The sequence below is a fragment of the Elephas maximus genome, chromosome 14 (genome assembly GCF_024166365.1).
Source record: "Elephas maximus indicus isolate mEleMax1 chromosome 14, mEleMax1 primary haplotype, whole genome shotgun sequence".
NCBI classification, from domain to species: domain Eukaryota; kingdom Metazoa; phylum Chordata; class Mammalia; order Proboscidea; family Elephantidae; genus Elephas; species Elephas maximus.
This window is the reverse complement of record NC_064832.1, coordinates 25,183,741-25,197,155: the sequence shown is the minus strand read 5'-3', so window position 1 is coordinate 25,197,155 and position 13,415 is coordinate 25,183,741. Positions and strand designations below refer to the sequence as shown.

Here is a 13,415-nt window from a genome sequence, read left to right as displayed (position 1 = left end):
AGACCACCTAGCCTCCTGCCATCTAAGATACAACTATTATTCCGTACTAGTCTGGAGTAAAAGAAAAAGAAGTAAACCAAAGACTCAAAGAAGAAACCAGTCTACAGGATTAACATTCCACATGAACCACCGCCTCATCTATCCCAAGACCAGAAGAACTAGATGGTGCCCAGCTACCACTACCAACTGTTCTGACTAGGGGCACAATAGACGGTCCTAGATTGAATGGGAGAAAAATGTAGGGCAAAACTCAAATTCCTAAAAAAGGCCTGACTTAATGGGTTGGTAGAGGCTAGAGGAACCCCCAAGACTATTGCCCTGAGATACCCTTTAAACTTGGAACTGAAGCTACTCCCAGAGGTCACCTTTCATCCAAACAACAGATTGGCTCATAAAATAAACAATATGACCTATGAGTACTACATTCCTTTAAATAATCATCTATACAAGACCAAACCGTCAATATTTACCCTAAAGTGAAGACGAGAACGTGGGGGGTGGGGGGGAGACAGGAAAACTAGATTAATGGAAATAGAACAACCAGAATGGAAATAATGAGAATGCTGACACATTGTGAAAAATGTAACCAATGTCACTGAACAATATGTATAGAAATTGTTAAATGGGAACCTAATTTGCTGTGTAAACTTTCACCAAAAACACAATAAAATATTCTCTTAAAAATGTATTATAAAGCTACAGTAGTCAAAACAGTGTGGTACTGGTATAATGATAGACATATAGACTAATGGAATAGAACTGAGACTCCAGATATAAACATCCGTGGTCAACTGATGTTTGACAAGGTGCCACATCCCTTCAATGGAGAAAGAATAGTCTTCTCAATAAATGGTGCTGGGACAACTGGATGGCCACTTGCCAAAGAATGAAGTTGGACTCATAGCTTATACCATATATGAAAATTAACTCAAAATGGGTAGAAGATCTAAATATAAGACTAAAACCATAAAACTCTTAGAAGAAAACATGAGGTAATGTTTTGGGACCTGGTTTTCACCAACAGATTCTTAGCTATAACATGAGCAACAACAAAAAAAAATAGACAAAATAGACTTCACCAAAATTAAGAGCTTTTGTGTATGAAAGGATTTTCCCAAGAAGGTGAAGAGGCAAGCTACAGAATGGGAGGAAATATTTAGTAACCATATATCTCATAAGGGTTTAATATCCAGACTATATAAGGAATTTATACAACTCAACCAAAAAGATGACCCAATTTAAAAAATGGGCAAAGAACTTAGACATTTCTACAAAGACATACAAATGACCAACAAGCACATGAAAATATGCTCTACTTCATTAGTGTCTTAGTTATCTAGCGCTGCTATAACAGAAATACCACAAGTGGATGGCTTCAACAAACAAATTTATTCTCTCACAGTTTAGGAGGCTAGATGTCCGAATTCAGGGCGCCAGCTCAGAGGTCTGTTGGCTCTGGGGGAAGGTCCTCCTCATCAATCTTCCTCTTGTCTAGGAGCTTCTCAGTGTATGGACCCCGAGTTCAAATGACATGCTCCACTCCTGGCTCTTCCATTTGGTGGTAATGGGGTCTCTCTCCTCTCTGCTTGCTTCTCTCTTTTATATCTCAAAAGAGATTGACTCAAGATACAATCTATATGGAAACTAACAGAAGAGTTCAGCAGAGTATCAGGATACAAGATAAACATACAAAAATCAGTTGGATTCCTCTCCATCAACAAAAAGAACATCGAAGAGAAAATCACCACATCAATGCCATTTCCAGTAGCCCCCAAGAAGAAAAAATACTTGGGAATAAATCTTACCAGAGATGCAAAAGACCTATACAAAGAAAACTACAAAACACTACTGGAAGAAACCAAAAGTGGAAAAACATACCTTAGTCATGGATAGGAAGACTCAGCATTGTAAAAAATGTCTATTCTTCCCAAAGCGATCTATAGATACAATGCAATTCTGATCCAAATTCCAACGACATTTTTTAATGAGATGGAGAAACAAATCACCAACTTCATATGGAAGGGAAAGAGGCCCACATAAGTAAAGCATTACTGAAAAAGAACAAAGTGGGAGGCCTCACACTACCTGATTTTAGAAGCTATTATACTGTCACGGTAGTCAAAACAGCCTGGTACAGGTACAACAAGAGATACATAGACTAATGGAACAGAATTGAGAAACTAGACATAAATCCATCCACATATGAGCAGTTGATATTTGACAAAGGCCCAAAACCTGTTAAATGGGGAAAAGACAGTCTCTTTAACAAATGGTGCTGGCATAACTGGATATCCATCTGCAAACAAATGAAACAAGACCCACACCTCACACCATGCACAAAAACTAACTCAGAATGGATCAAATACCTAAGTATAAAATCTAAAATGATAAAGGTCATAGAGGAAAAAATAGGGACAATGCTAGGATCCCTATTACATGGCATAAACAGTATACAAAACATTAATAACAATGCAAAAAACCAGAGGAGAAACTAGATAACTGGGAGCTCCTAAATATCAAACACTTGTGCTCATCCAAAGACTTCACCAAAAGAGTAAAAAGATTACCTACAGACTGGGAAAAAGTTTTTAGCTATGACATTTCCGATTAGTGTCTGATCTCTAAAATCAACATGACACTGCAAAAACTCAACAACAAAAAGACAAATAACCCAATTAAAAAATGGGCAAAGGATATGAACAAACACTTCAGTAAAGAAGACATTCAGGTAGCTAACAGATACATGAGGAAATACAATCGTTAGCCATTAGAGAAATGCAAATCAAAACTACAATGAGATTCCATCTCACTCCAACAAGGCTGGCATTAACCCAAAAAACACAAAATAATAAATGTTGGAGAGGCTGTGGAGAGATTGGAACACTTACACACTGCTGGTGGGAATGTAAAATGGTACAACAACTTGGAAATTGATTTGGAGCTTCCTTAAAAAGCTAGAAATAGAACTACCATCTAATCTAGCAATCCCACTCCTTGGAATATACCCTAGAGAAATAAGAGCCTTTACACAAACAGACATATGCACACCCATGTTCATTGCAGCACTGTTTACAATAGCAAAAAGATAGAAGCAACCAAGGTGCCCATCAACAGGTGAATGGATAAATAAATTACGGTATATTCACACAATGGAATACTACGCATCAAAAAGAACAACGATGAATCCGTGAAACATTTTATAACATGGAGGACTCTGGAAGGCATTATGCTGAGTGAAATTAGTTAGTTGCAAAGGACAAATATTGTATGAGACCACTACTATAAGATCTCAAAAAATAGTTTAAACAGAGAAGAAAATATTCTTTGATGGTTACGGGGCGGGGGAGGGAGGAAGGGAGAGGAGTATTCACTAATTGGATAGTAGACAAGAACTATTTTAGGTGAAGGGAAAGGCAACACACAATACAGGCGAGGTCAGCACAACCGGACTAAACCAAAAGCAAAGCAGTTTCCTGAATAAACTGAACACTTCGAAGGCCAGCATAGCAGGGGCGGGGGTCTGGGGACCATGGTTTCAGGGGACATCTAAGTCAATTGGCATAATAAAATCTATAAAGAAAACATTCTGCATCCCACTTTGGAGAGTGTCATCTGGGGTCTTAAATGCTGGCAAGCAGCCATCTAAGATGCATCAATTGGTCTCAACCTACCTGGATCAAAGAAGAATGAAAAACACCAAGGACACAAGGTAATTACAAGCCCAAGAGACAGAAAGGGCCACATGATCCAGAGACTACATCAGCCCGAGACCAGAAGAACTAGATGGTGCCCGGCTACAACCGATGACTGCCCTGACAGGGAACACAACAGAAAACCCCTGAGGGAACAGGAGAGCAGTGGGATGCAGACCCCAAATTCTCATAAAAAGACCAGACTTAATGGTGCTGCTGAGACTAGAAGGACCCTGGTGGTCATGGTCCGCAGACCTTCTGTTGGCCCAAGACAGGAACTCTGCAGACAGGGATTGGACTGGACTATGGGATAGAAAATGATACTGGTGAGGAGTGAGCTTCTTGGATCAAGCAGACACGTGAGACTATGTGGGCACCTCCTGTCTGGAGGGGGGATGAGAAAGCAGAGGGCGTCAGAAGCTGGCTGAATGGACATGAAATAGAGGGTGGAGAAAAGGGGTGTGCTGTCTCATTAGGGGGAGGGCAATTAGGAGTACATAGCAAGGTGTATACAAATTTTTGTATGAAAGACTGACTTGATTTGCAAACTTTCACATAAAGCACAATAAAAACAAACAAAAAAGGATACAACCTAATCCTATAGATTGTGTACTACCTCATTAATATACTGTCTCTAATCCTGCCTCATTAATATTATAGAGTTTAGGATTTACAACACACAGGAAAATTACATCAGATCATAAAATAGAGGACAATTACACAATACTGGGAATCATGGCCTAGCCAGGTTGATACATATTTTGGGAGGGCACAATTCAATCCACAACAATTAGTCATTATTTAAAAAAAAGTTTTTTTTTTTAGTCATTATTAAAAAAAAAAAATTTTTTTTTTTTTTTTTTTAGGGAGATATAAATCAAAACCACAATAAGATACCACTTCACACCCACTAGAATGGTCATTATCAGAAAAACAGAAAATAACAAGTTTTGTTGAGGATGTGGAGAAATCAGAACACTGTTCCATTGTTGGTGGGTTGTAAAATAGTGCAGCCACTGTGGAAAACATTTTAGAGGTTTCTCAAAAAGTTAACCATAGAATTACCACATGACCCAGCAATTGCACTGGTAGGTATATACCCAAAAGAATTGAAAGCACGCACTCCTACGGACACTTGTACACCAACGTTCACTGCAGCATTATTACAAGAACTAAAAGATGGAAAGAGCCCTAGTGTCCACCAACAGGCAAATGGATAAACAAAATGCGCTACATACATACACTGGAATATTAGTCAATCATAAAGAGAAAGGAAGTTCTGATACATGCTACATCATGGATGAACCCTGAAAACACTTTACTAAGTGAAATAAGTCAGCCATGAAAAAATAAATGCTGTATGATTCTACCTATATGACATATCTAGAACAGAAATGCAGAGAGATGAAAGTTTATCAGTGGTTACCAGGGGATGGGGCAGACACGAGTGGGAAGTTACTGCCTAAGGGGTACTGGGTTTCTGTTTGGGGTGATAAAATGTTTTTTGACACAGATAGTGGTGACAGGTGCCCAGCATGGTAGAAGTGATTAATAGCACTGAACTGTACACTTAAGACTGGTTGAAACTGCAAACTTAAAATATATATCTACCATAAAAAAAACCCCGGTTTTATTAAAAAAAAAAAGTAGGGCGGAGGGAGAGAAATCTCTGACCATCCATATAGAATGAACTTCAAGAACCCAGGAATAGCTGTAAACAGAGAAACTATTAGGAAATTACTCACTGCGTCTCATTTTTGGTGTTTCGCTTACCAATTGCTTTTCCACTTTCAGCTTATATTGTTGAGCTTCAAATTTCCTCTGCAGATACTCAGCAGACCTTATAAAATAAAAATGTTCAGCTTGAACAGAAATTTTAAATACTCTTAGACCTTCATTTGACAAACAGGTTTTCAGCTTAGAAATGGCATTCACAATTCACCTACGGTTTTAAGTTCCAAGCTCAACAAAGAGAGTTTAAAGTTCATGTTTACACTGGAGAAGAAAATCTTTGGAATCAAGAGGAAAGAAGTAACAATGAGGGAATACAGGATAGGATGAGACAGGGAAGTATTCTGATCCAGCGATTCTTCTTCAGGGCAGGTATCAGCCTTTCTGTGGTCTACGACATGTCGGAAAACATAGCCCACACCCCGGGTGTTCTCACACTTTGTCTCTCTCCCTGCAGCTGGTCCCTGCCTTATCTAACTCAGAGTCTCTCTCCGTTGCCTGCACTAACACCAGGTGCCTTGGAGCAGGACGGTGTCCTACTGCCACACCAATGCTTAATAAATCAATGAGTCATGCTTTAGCTGTCTCTCAAAATGGTTAAGGTATTTTGTCAGCACAGTTCTGGTCGAAGCATTTTCAGGTTTATACCTACATTCTATATATCTATCTGTTTTTTTTTTTAACAGAATTTCTTGCAAAGAATTTCTATAATTACTGATTGCTAAATAAAAACTACCACACTTTGGATCACAGTAAAAACTATGTGACAAAATGTTTTAGAATATCGATAACTTCTAGGGCTCCAAAGACAGGTCTTCCATTTCGGAAATCTCTCCTTTAAGATCACAATGAGCAGTCCCAGTTTACAAACAGGCAACTGTAAAGTCAGTTGTATAAACACAATTAATAAGTCAGTTGTTTAGAAATATGTCAAATGGCAAGCTAGTTAAGGTCTACGAGTTTCAGTTCCTCATCTGTAAAATGGGCACAATATCATAATCTCTCTGGGGTTATATGAGGACTAACACAGACTAGGGTCAGTGAATATGTCTGGTTATTGTCTGACACAGATAGTGCTTGCATCGGATGAGGGCTTAGTGTAGAACTAACCTCTCTCTGAACCTAACTGGTACATGTAACAATATCTCAATGAAAAAACTTCAGAGTCACCCAGGGGCTGTCCAAAAGACATTCCGCCTCTCACTACATCCCCGTAAGACTCCTCTTTCTCCAGACAGGCATTTTAAGACTCGATTCCCATGGCCTGGAATCAGGGCTCCAACAGAGAGAAGGTGGAGTTGCAGGGGTGGGGGGCTGGTGGTGATAGAACAATGGGGAGAGGTCACTGGAGGAGGAGGAGTATCCTGGAATGCAGCAGGGTGGAGCTTATGACATGACAGGTAGCAGCATATAAGGAAGAGAAGGACCTATCCACCACTTTATGTAAGGGTTGGAAGATAAAAGCAGGTATAATCAAAATAACTGACAGAGTGACAGCTATCATATCTAGACGAAGAGTGGAAGGTGCGTTTCCTGGTGGCTGAAAAACGGGAAAGGGCATTTTTTGGTATGCAAAATAACTGTCATTTCTTAACTGAGGCCTATGTGGATATTATGATTTGAACTAATGTAACACATAATTTTTGATGGTCATGAGGAAATTCAATATATGTTACGAAGATGGATAAAACCATAAAGCAGAACTCAATATCTCTAAAAATAAAATTTCTGCTTTTCCCGTACCCATTTCTAAGGAAATCATTCTTTTATTAGTCTTGCTTATTGTCATGGATTGAGTTATGTCCCCCAGAAAATGTGTGTATCAATCTGGCTGGGCCACGATTCCTGGTACTGTGTGATTTTCCTATGTGTTGTAAATCCTGCCTCTACGACGTTAATGAGGGAGGATGGGTGGCAGTTGCGTCAGTGAGGCAGGACTCAGTCAACAAGATTGCATTGTGTCTTGAGGCAATCTCTTGAGATATAAAAGAGAGAAGCGAGCAGAGGGACAGGGGGACCTCATACCACCAAGAAAGCAGCACCCGGAGCAGAGTGCATCCTTTGGACCCGGGGTTCCTGCGTGGAGAAGCTCCTAGTCTAGGGGAAGACTGATGAGAAGGCCGACAGAGAAAGAAAGCCTTCCCCTGGAGCTGACACCCTGAATTTGGACTTTTAGCCTACTTTACTGCAAAGAAATAAATTTCTCTTTGTTAAAGCCATCCACTTGTGGTATTTCTGTTACAGCAGCACTAGATGACTAAGACAGTTATGTAATTTTCATTGGCTGTCTGATGACTTGCCCTCACATAGCCTTTTGTGTTTTTTATGATCCATCCAAAATTTCAACAATAAATAGCCACAGTTACCAAACGTTAGCAAATTTCCAACCGCAGAAGAAAAAATTGTGATGGCAAAAACAGTCTTCGGTCTTTAAGCCTGATAGATGGGTGACAATTATTTTAGACTCAGGAACACAGACAGTGAGGAAAAAACACTTGAAAATATTGTAGACCTGCAGAATTCTGTTATGTGGTAAACTTTTTCAAAATCTACCACAGAAACATTTTAACTATATTATTATTTTTTCTAATACATGCATATTCTGAAAATACCAAGAACACAAATGCTGAGTAAAATAATATATTTAACTTTTCAAAATGTCTCAGATTGTTAATGATTAATATTAATAATCTCTTTGGAAAATGAAACATATACTGCTATTTTCATCACTCCCAGATAATGGAATTTACTAGAAGGAAGAAAAAATATTAAAAATCCAAGAGTATGAATTTGTGCCTACAGTTAAACAGCAACATGAACAGGAAGATAAGTTACATCAGACTTGAGACGAAAAAGGGTCAGGGAAACTATGAATTAACTGTTTAAAAGGAACAGTGTAGAAGTTCTTCCTGGATTATTTGTTTTAGGAGGATTTGGAAGGATTTCAGAATAAAGAATGCTGACATATAAAGATATTTTCAGAGTACCACAGTTTAAGTTAGACTGTGACATTACCCTTGGCCTGGTGATGGACTGTGGCTTTCTTCCTGGTTATGGTTCTCAGCTCTGGTGTCCTTTTTAGGAACATAGAGATAACTTGGTTCATGGGCCCTCTTCCTCAGCAAGTCAAGTTGAGCATAGTAATAATCATAATGTCCACACACTACAGCAAGTTGAGGCCTTTCTACCATTTTTATCTGAGGAAGGTTTAAAAAAATACATACTATAAATACATAATAACTGACAGTTTGATAACAACCATAGTTAAGACAAAGCATTGAAGGTATATTTTTGTTGTTTTTACTCTAGACTTGTTTTCAGAGTAAAATAATCTTACAGTCCCCAAATTCTAGAATCAAAAAAGACCTTAAGATGTCTAAGCACTGTGACATAGTAGTCTAAGTCCTGTGATATAGTCGTCTAAGTCCTGTGATAGTCATCTAAGTCCTGTGACACAGCCATCTAAGTACTGTGACATAGTTGTCTAAGTCCTGTGACACAGTCATCTAAGTCCTGTGACACAGCTGTCTAAGTACTGTGACACAGTCATCTAAGTCCTGTGACACAGCTGTCTAAGTACTGTGACACAGTCCTCCAAGTACTGTATAACATTTAAGTACTGCAACACAGTTGTTTAAGTCCTGTAATACTGTCATTTAAGTGCTGTAATACAGTAGTTTATTTACTAAGGTTTCGGTGTGAATCACACATAATTCAATGCTAGTATGTGAAAAACACTTAACTATTAAATATGCCTTGTCAACCCAAGATCTGAAACTAAACTCAGCAGTATTTTTTATCTTTCGTAAAGTTATTTATACCTCACTGCACTTCATGAGAGAATAAATACTATTGTGCAATTCACAAATTTGAGGATTTGCAACATTTTTAGTTCCCGATAAATTGACTAAATGCAAAATGGCATCATGACTTCAAGAAGATACTGAGTCATTCAGAGTCATTCTTCCAGAGAAAACAAAGGGAAGGTCATTTAACAGCTGTGACAGGCATATTACCATCCCAATCTACAGTGGCCATACCTTACCTCCCTCCCCAAACAGAAGAGGAGAACCAGAGACAAAAGTATGTCAGCAGTTAGACACAAAAGTTTATTAGTGGTTACCAGGGATGAGAGGGAGGGGGAGAGGAGGAATCTTAGTTTGAGGAATCTTAATCTGAGTCTCTGTTAATGGTGGTAGAATAATCTGGAAAAGGATAGTGGTTACAGTTGCACAACATGATGAATGCTATTAACGTCATTGAATCCTACATGTAAAAAAGTCCTGGAAAATGTTTTTCCACAGTATTTTTACCACAATAAAAACAATTAAAAACAAACAACAACAACAAAAACAGTACATTAGTAGAGCTGGGTAGTGGCCACTGAGCTAGATGACAAGAGTCAGTTATGAAAACCAGTCAAACTCTTGTTGTTCTTGCTAAATAGCAAAGAAGGCTCAATTTAACATTAAATGTGACAACTTTGACTGCTTAACAGTTGATCATAAAAGAGAAAATGGTCAAACCACTTGAAAGACATAGGAACTAGTACTTGGGAATATGAATATCCAAATAAATTGTTAAAACTAAAATTTCTTCACAATGAAGTGACAGGCTACACTCTTTGTTCACATAATGAATATTCATTCATATAGTCTTTGTTCAAGTAATATTCTTTTTCACATAATGGTGTGCGGTTTATATATATGTTAGACTGTACCATATGAAATTGCAGATATTCAATCTTTAACATTAAAAATGGCACTTTCACATAGTTCTATTTAAACATTAAAATAAATGTACAAAATTTGGTTTATTAGTCTAAACATGAATTACATATCTATTTTTAAAATCTTTTAAAGTGTGAAGTAGTTTTCTCAGTTTTACAATCTTACCTTTATACAACCCAAAAGGAAGCAGCCACTACTTACTCGTTGAAATATAGTTTGAAATAGAGAAAAGTATTGGAAGGAAATAAACAGCTTCTTTAGAAGTTCCCTAAAATTCCAAATGATAATGGGAACATCAGAGGGGCTCTCTGGAAACCCATTTATTTCATTGCACTAGCAAAAGTTTTTCAAAGGATTAGGAAACATGTCAGCTTGCTCAACAGTTCTTCTAAGTTAATCCACCCTCTCATCTTTTTTTTTTTTTTTCTCATCTTTTAGGTCTTTGCTCCCCCCTGTAGGCCTGCTGCAGATTATTCTGAATCACAACATACTTTCCTTATTTCTTTCAAAAAGTTAAACCTCATTTTATCAAATAAAGGGCAATAATTCAACCAATAGTTTCAAAAACTTAATAGTTTCAAAAACTATATGCCAACGCATTTTCTAAAATGTCTGTATATCGAAAGAACACTTAGTAACTGCACTTCCACATGGTTCTCTAATTATACCATGTGCCTTCCTTAAAAATACAATTCTTCAATTAAAAATCAATAGACACTTTATATACTAGAAGTATTTCATTAGCATGAACTAAAAGATGCAGCATCCTGCTGGAGTGGATTAAAATACCTAAGCATGAAGAATCCCTAGGAAAAGACCAATTACTATATAAGGAAACTTCTGAATCACACATAACCCTTGAGAACTAAGGGTGTGTAAGTGCAGTGTCTTTGCTGCTGGCCGCTCACTTGTCTACATAGAAAAGCCTTATTTATTTAAAGAACCTAGAAGACTTTCAAAGGAGCCCTGGTGGTACAACAGTTAAGTCCTCAGCTGCTAACCAAAAGGTTGGCGGTTTGAACCTGCCTAGCAGTTCCTTGGGAGGCAGACCTGGTGATCTGCTCCCCTAAAGATTACAGTCTAGAAAACCACGTGGGGCAGCTCTACTCTGTGACATGGGGCCACTATGAGCCGGAATCAACTCCACAGCACCCAACAACAACGAAAGAAGACTTATAGTTATAAAAAGGTAAAATAAATAATAAAACTAATGTACAGAATACCTGTAAGGAAATAGTAATGATTTTAAAAATAGAACAACTAGAAGTTGCCCAATAAAGTACCACTTCTGTGCCAGTAATAAATGACTTTTGATAAATACAAAATCAGTGAACCACAAATTAATAAACATGTGCAGGTAGGTCTGATAGAATATAAACCAAAAAACCAAACCAGCTGCCGTAGGGCGACCCCATGTGTGTCACAGTAGAACTGTGCTCCATAGGGTTTTCATTGGCTGCTATTTGGAAGCAGATCACCAGGCCTTTCTTCCCAGGTGCCTCTGCGTAGACTCGAACTTCCAAACTTTTGGTTAGCAGAGAGCACGTTAACCACTTGCGCCACCCAGGGAAACACATGCTAAAGACCCAGAGGGAGGGTTTAGTACAACTTACAGATGGAGGCTTCTGGACTCCAGCTGGTGGTCTCCATTCATTTCCAGGTAATGTGTCCTTTCTTTTTACTGGCACTGATATCCTTGGTCTTGGTTGGCACTTTCCTTGGAGTCTCACTTTCTGTACTTTAGAATCTCATTTAATCAAAATAAAACAACTTCAATTTTTAAAAACTCCCTCACCTTTAATACTGATACTTGTAAGAGTATGAACATAAGCTACATTTCATAGCACATTAAGTTCACTTTTTTTTCATCAGAGATATTTATGCCCAGTGAGAGAAGTGCTGGCGGAAAATTACTATGCATTTTCTTGATTAGAGAAAACCATTTTTTTCCTTTATATATTCCTGGTAACATATACAACTACTTTCAAAAAAATTTAGGAATTAATCTTAACATTTACAGAAAAGATATGTATAGAGTAATGGCCCAAGTGATTAAATGCAGTCATCAGAGCTCGAGTTAACAGGTCACACCATTCACATCGTATTGCTTCTTTTATGTGTAGGTGGTTAAACATGTTTGTCTTTGTCAGAATGTTCTCTTGTCTTCCCATCTTTCCTCTATTAGGAATTGAGTAATGTTCTTTCTCTCATCGTCTACTTACCCACTTTCTAAACATCCTCCATCTACGCTCATAGACAGCAATGCCAAATCAAATTAAACATGACAAAGAGGCTCATTTTCCCTCTATAACTTTCCTCAGTTTTAGTTTCTCCATCACAGTAGAGAACTCTCCCTATCACTGATTTTGTGGAGTGATTTTCTACTCCTCCTGGTCCTTTAAGTCCTTTATTGCTACCTCCTGCTGCTCTTCCTTTCACAGGATCTTACTGAATTAGTAATTTTCTCTTTCTTTCAGCAGCTATCACCCGGCCTAGGAAAAAATTTTCCTTAATCTCTCTCTCTCTGTCTTTCTCTTACTTACACACACACACACACACACACACACACACACACAACACTTGCAGTACTTTCATCAGTTGATTCCTGACACCCCCAGTAAAACTGTTTTCTCTGCTTATCATTACCTGTTTTTTTGAGGGTCACACTGTTACTGATTACCTCCAAGATCCTGACCTCAGCTTCAGCGGGTTGCCAAGAGGCCTTTGCCAGAGAATTCTTAGTCTCCAGTCACCCTCTATCTCCCAGAAACAAGCTACGGAGTCTGTATGTGAACCTTCTCCCACTCTCTGTCCCTTCCTTGTGCTAAAGCTAAGTCTGGATTCTGCCTCTTCAAGCATCTCTTTTACCAGCACGTCTACTGCTTCATGAAGTCTCCTGACTGAGGACAAGAGTGGAGATGACTCCTCTAGGTCATGCATAAGCTAGATACACAACTTCTCAAATTCTCCCAATTACTTACCATTTGACAAGATATTTTTCTCCTACTTATATTGCTCATATTTTTAAATGTCCGTGTTCATTATATTTAGTAGAATTTTCCAACTAATGTCATCAGTCATAACTCACTGTGTGAGACGTGTAATAAATACCTTTTGGCTGCATAGTTAAGTAATTCTTACCCTGCACCACCTTCCCAGGAGGTTGTGAAGCTGAAGAGTATGCTCTGTGAATGAGCACATGACTGAATTCTTCCCGTATGACCTAAAACAGAAATTACGTGTCACTATCAAGAACCTGATA

The 13,415-nt window shown here is 38.2% G+C and overlaps 1 protein-coding gene across 8 annotated transcripts in view; it reads right to left on the bottom strand.

The window, feature by feature from the left end:
• NEK5 (NIMA related kinase 5) overlaps nucleotides 1-13,415 on the bottom strand; it is a 167,343-nt gene that overhangs the window by 90,226 nt on the left and 63,702 nt on the right. For all 8 annotated transcript variants that reach the window (XM_049853314.1, XM_049853307.1, XM_049853308.1 and 5 more), the window contains exons 10-13: nucleotides 13,295-13,376; nucleotides 11,767-11,900; nucleotides 8,439-8,620; nucleotides 5,466-5,532 (exon numbers count right to left, since the gene is read on the bottom strand). In XM_049853314.1, the coding sequence (XP_049709271.1) occupies nucleotides 5,466-5,532; nucleotides 8,439-8,620; nucleotides 11,767-11,900; nucleotides 13,295-13,376 (465 nt within the window). The remainder of the gene's footprint in view (nucleotides 1-5,465; nucleotides 5,533-8,438; nucleotides 8,621-11,766; nucleotides 11,901-13,294; nucleotides 13,377-13,415) is intronic.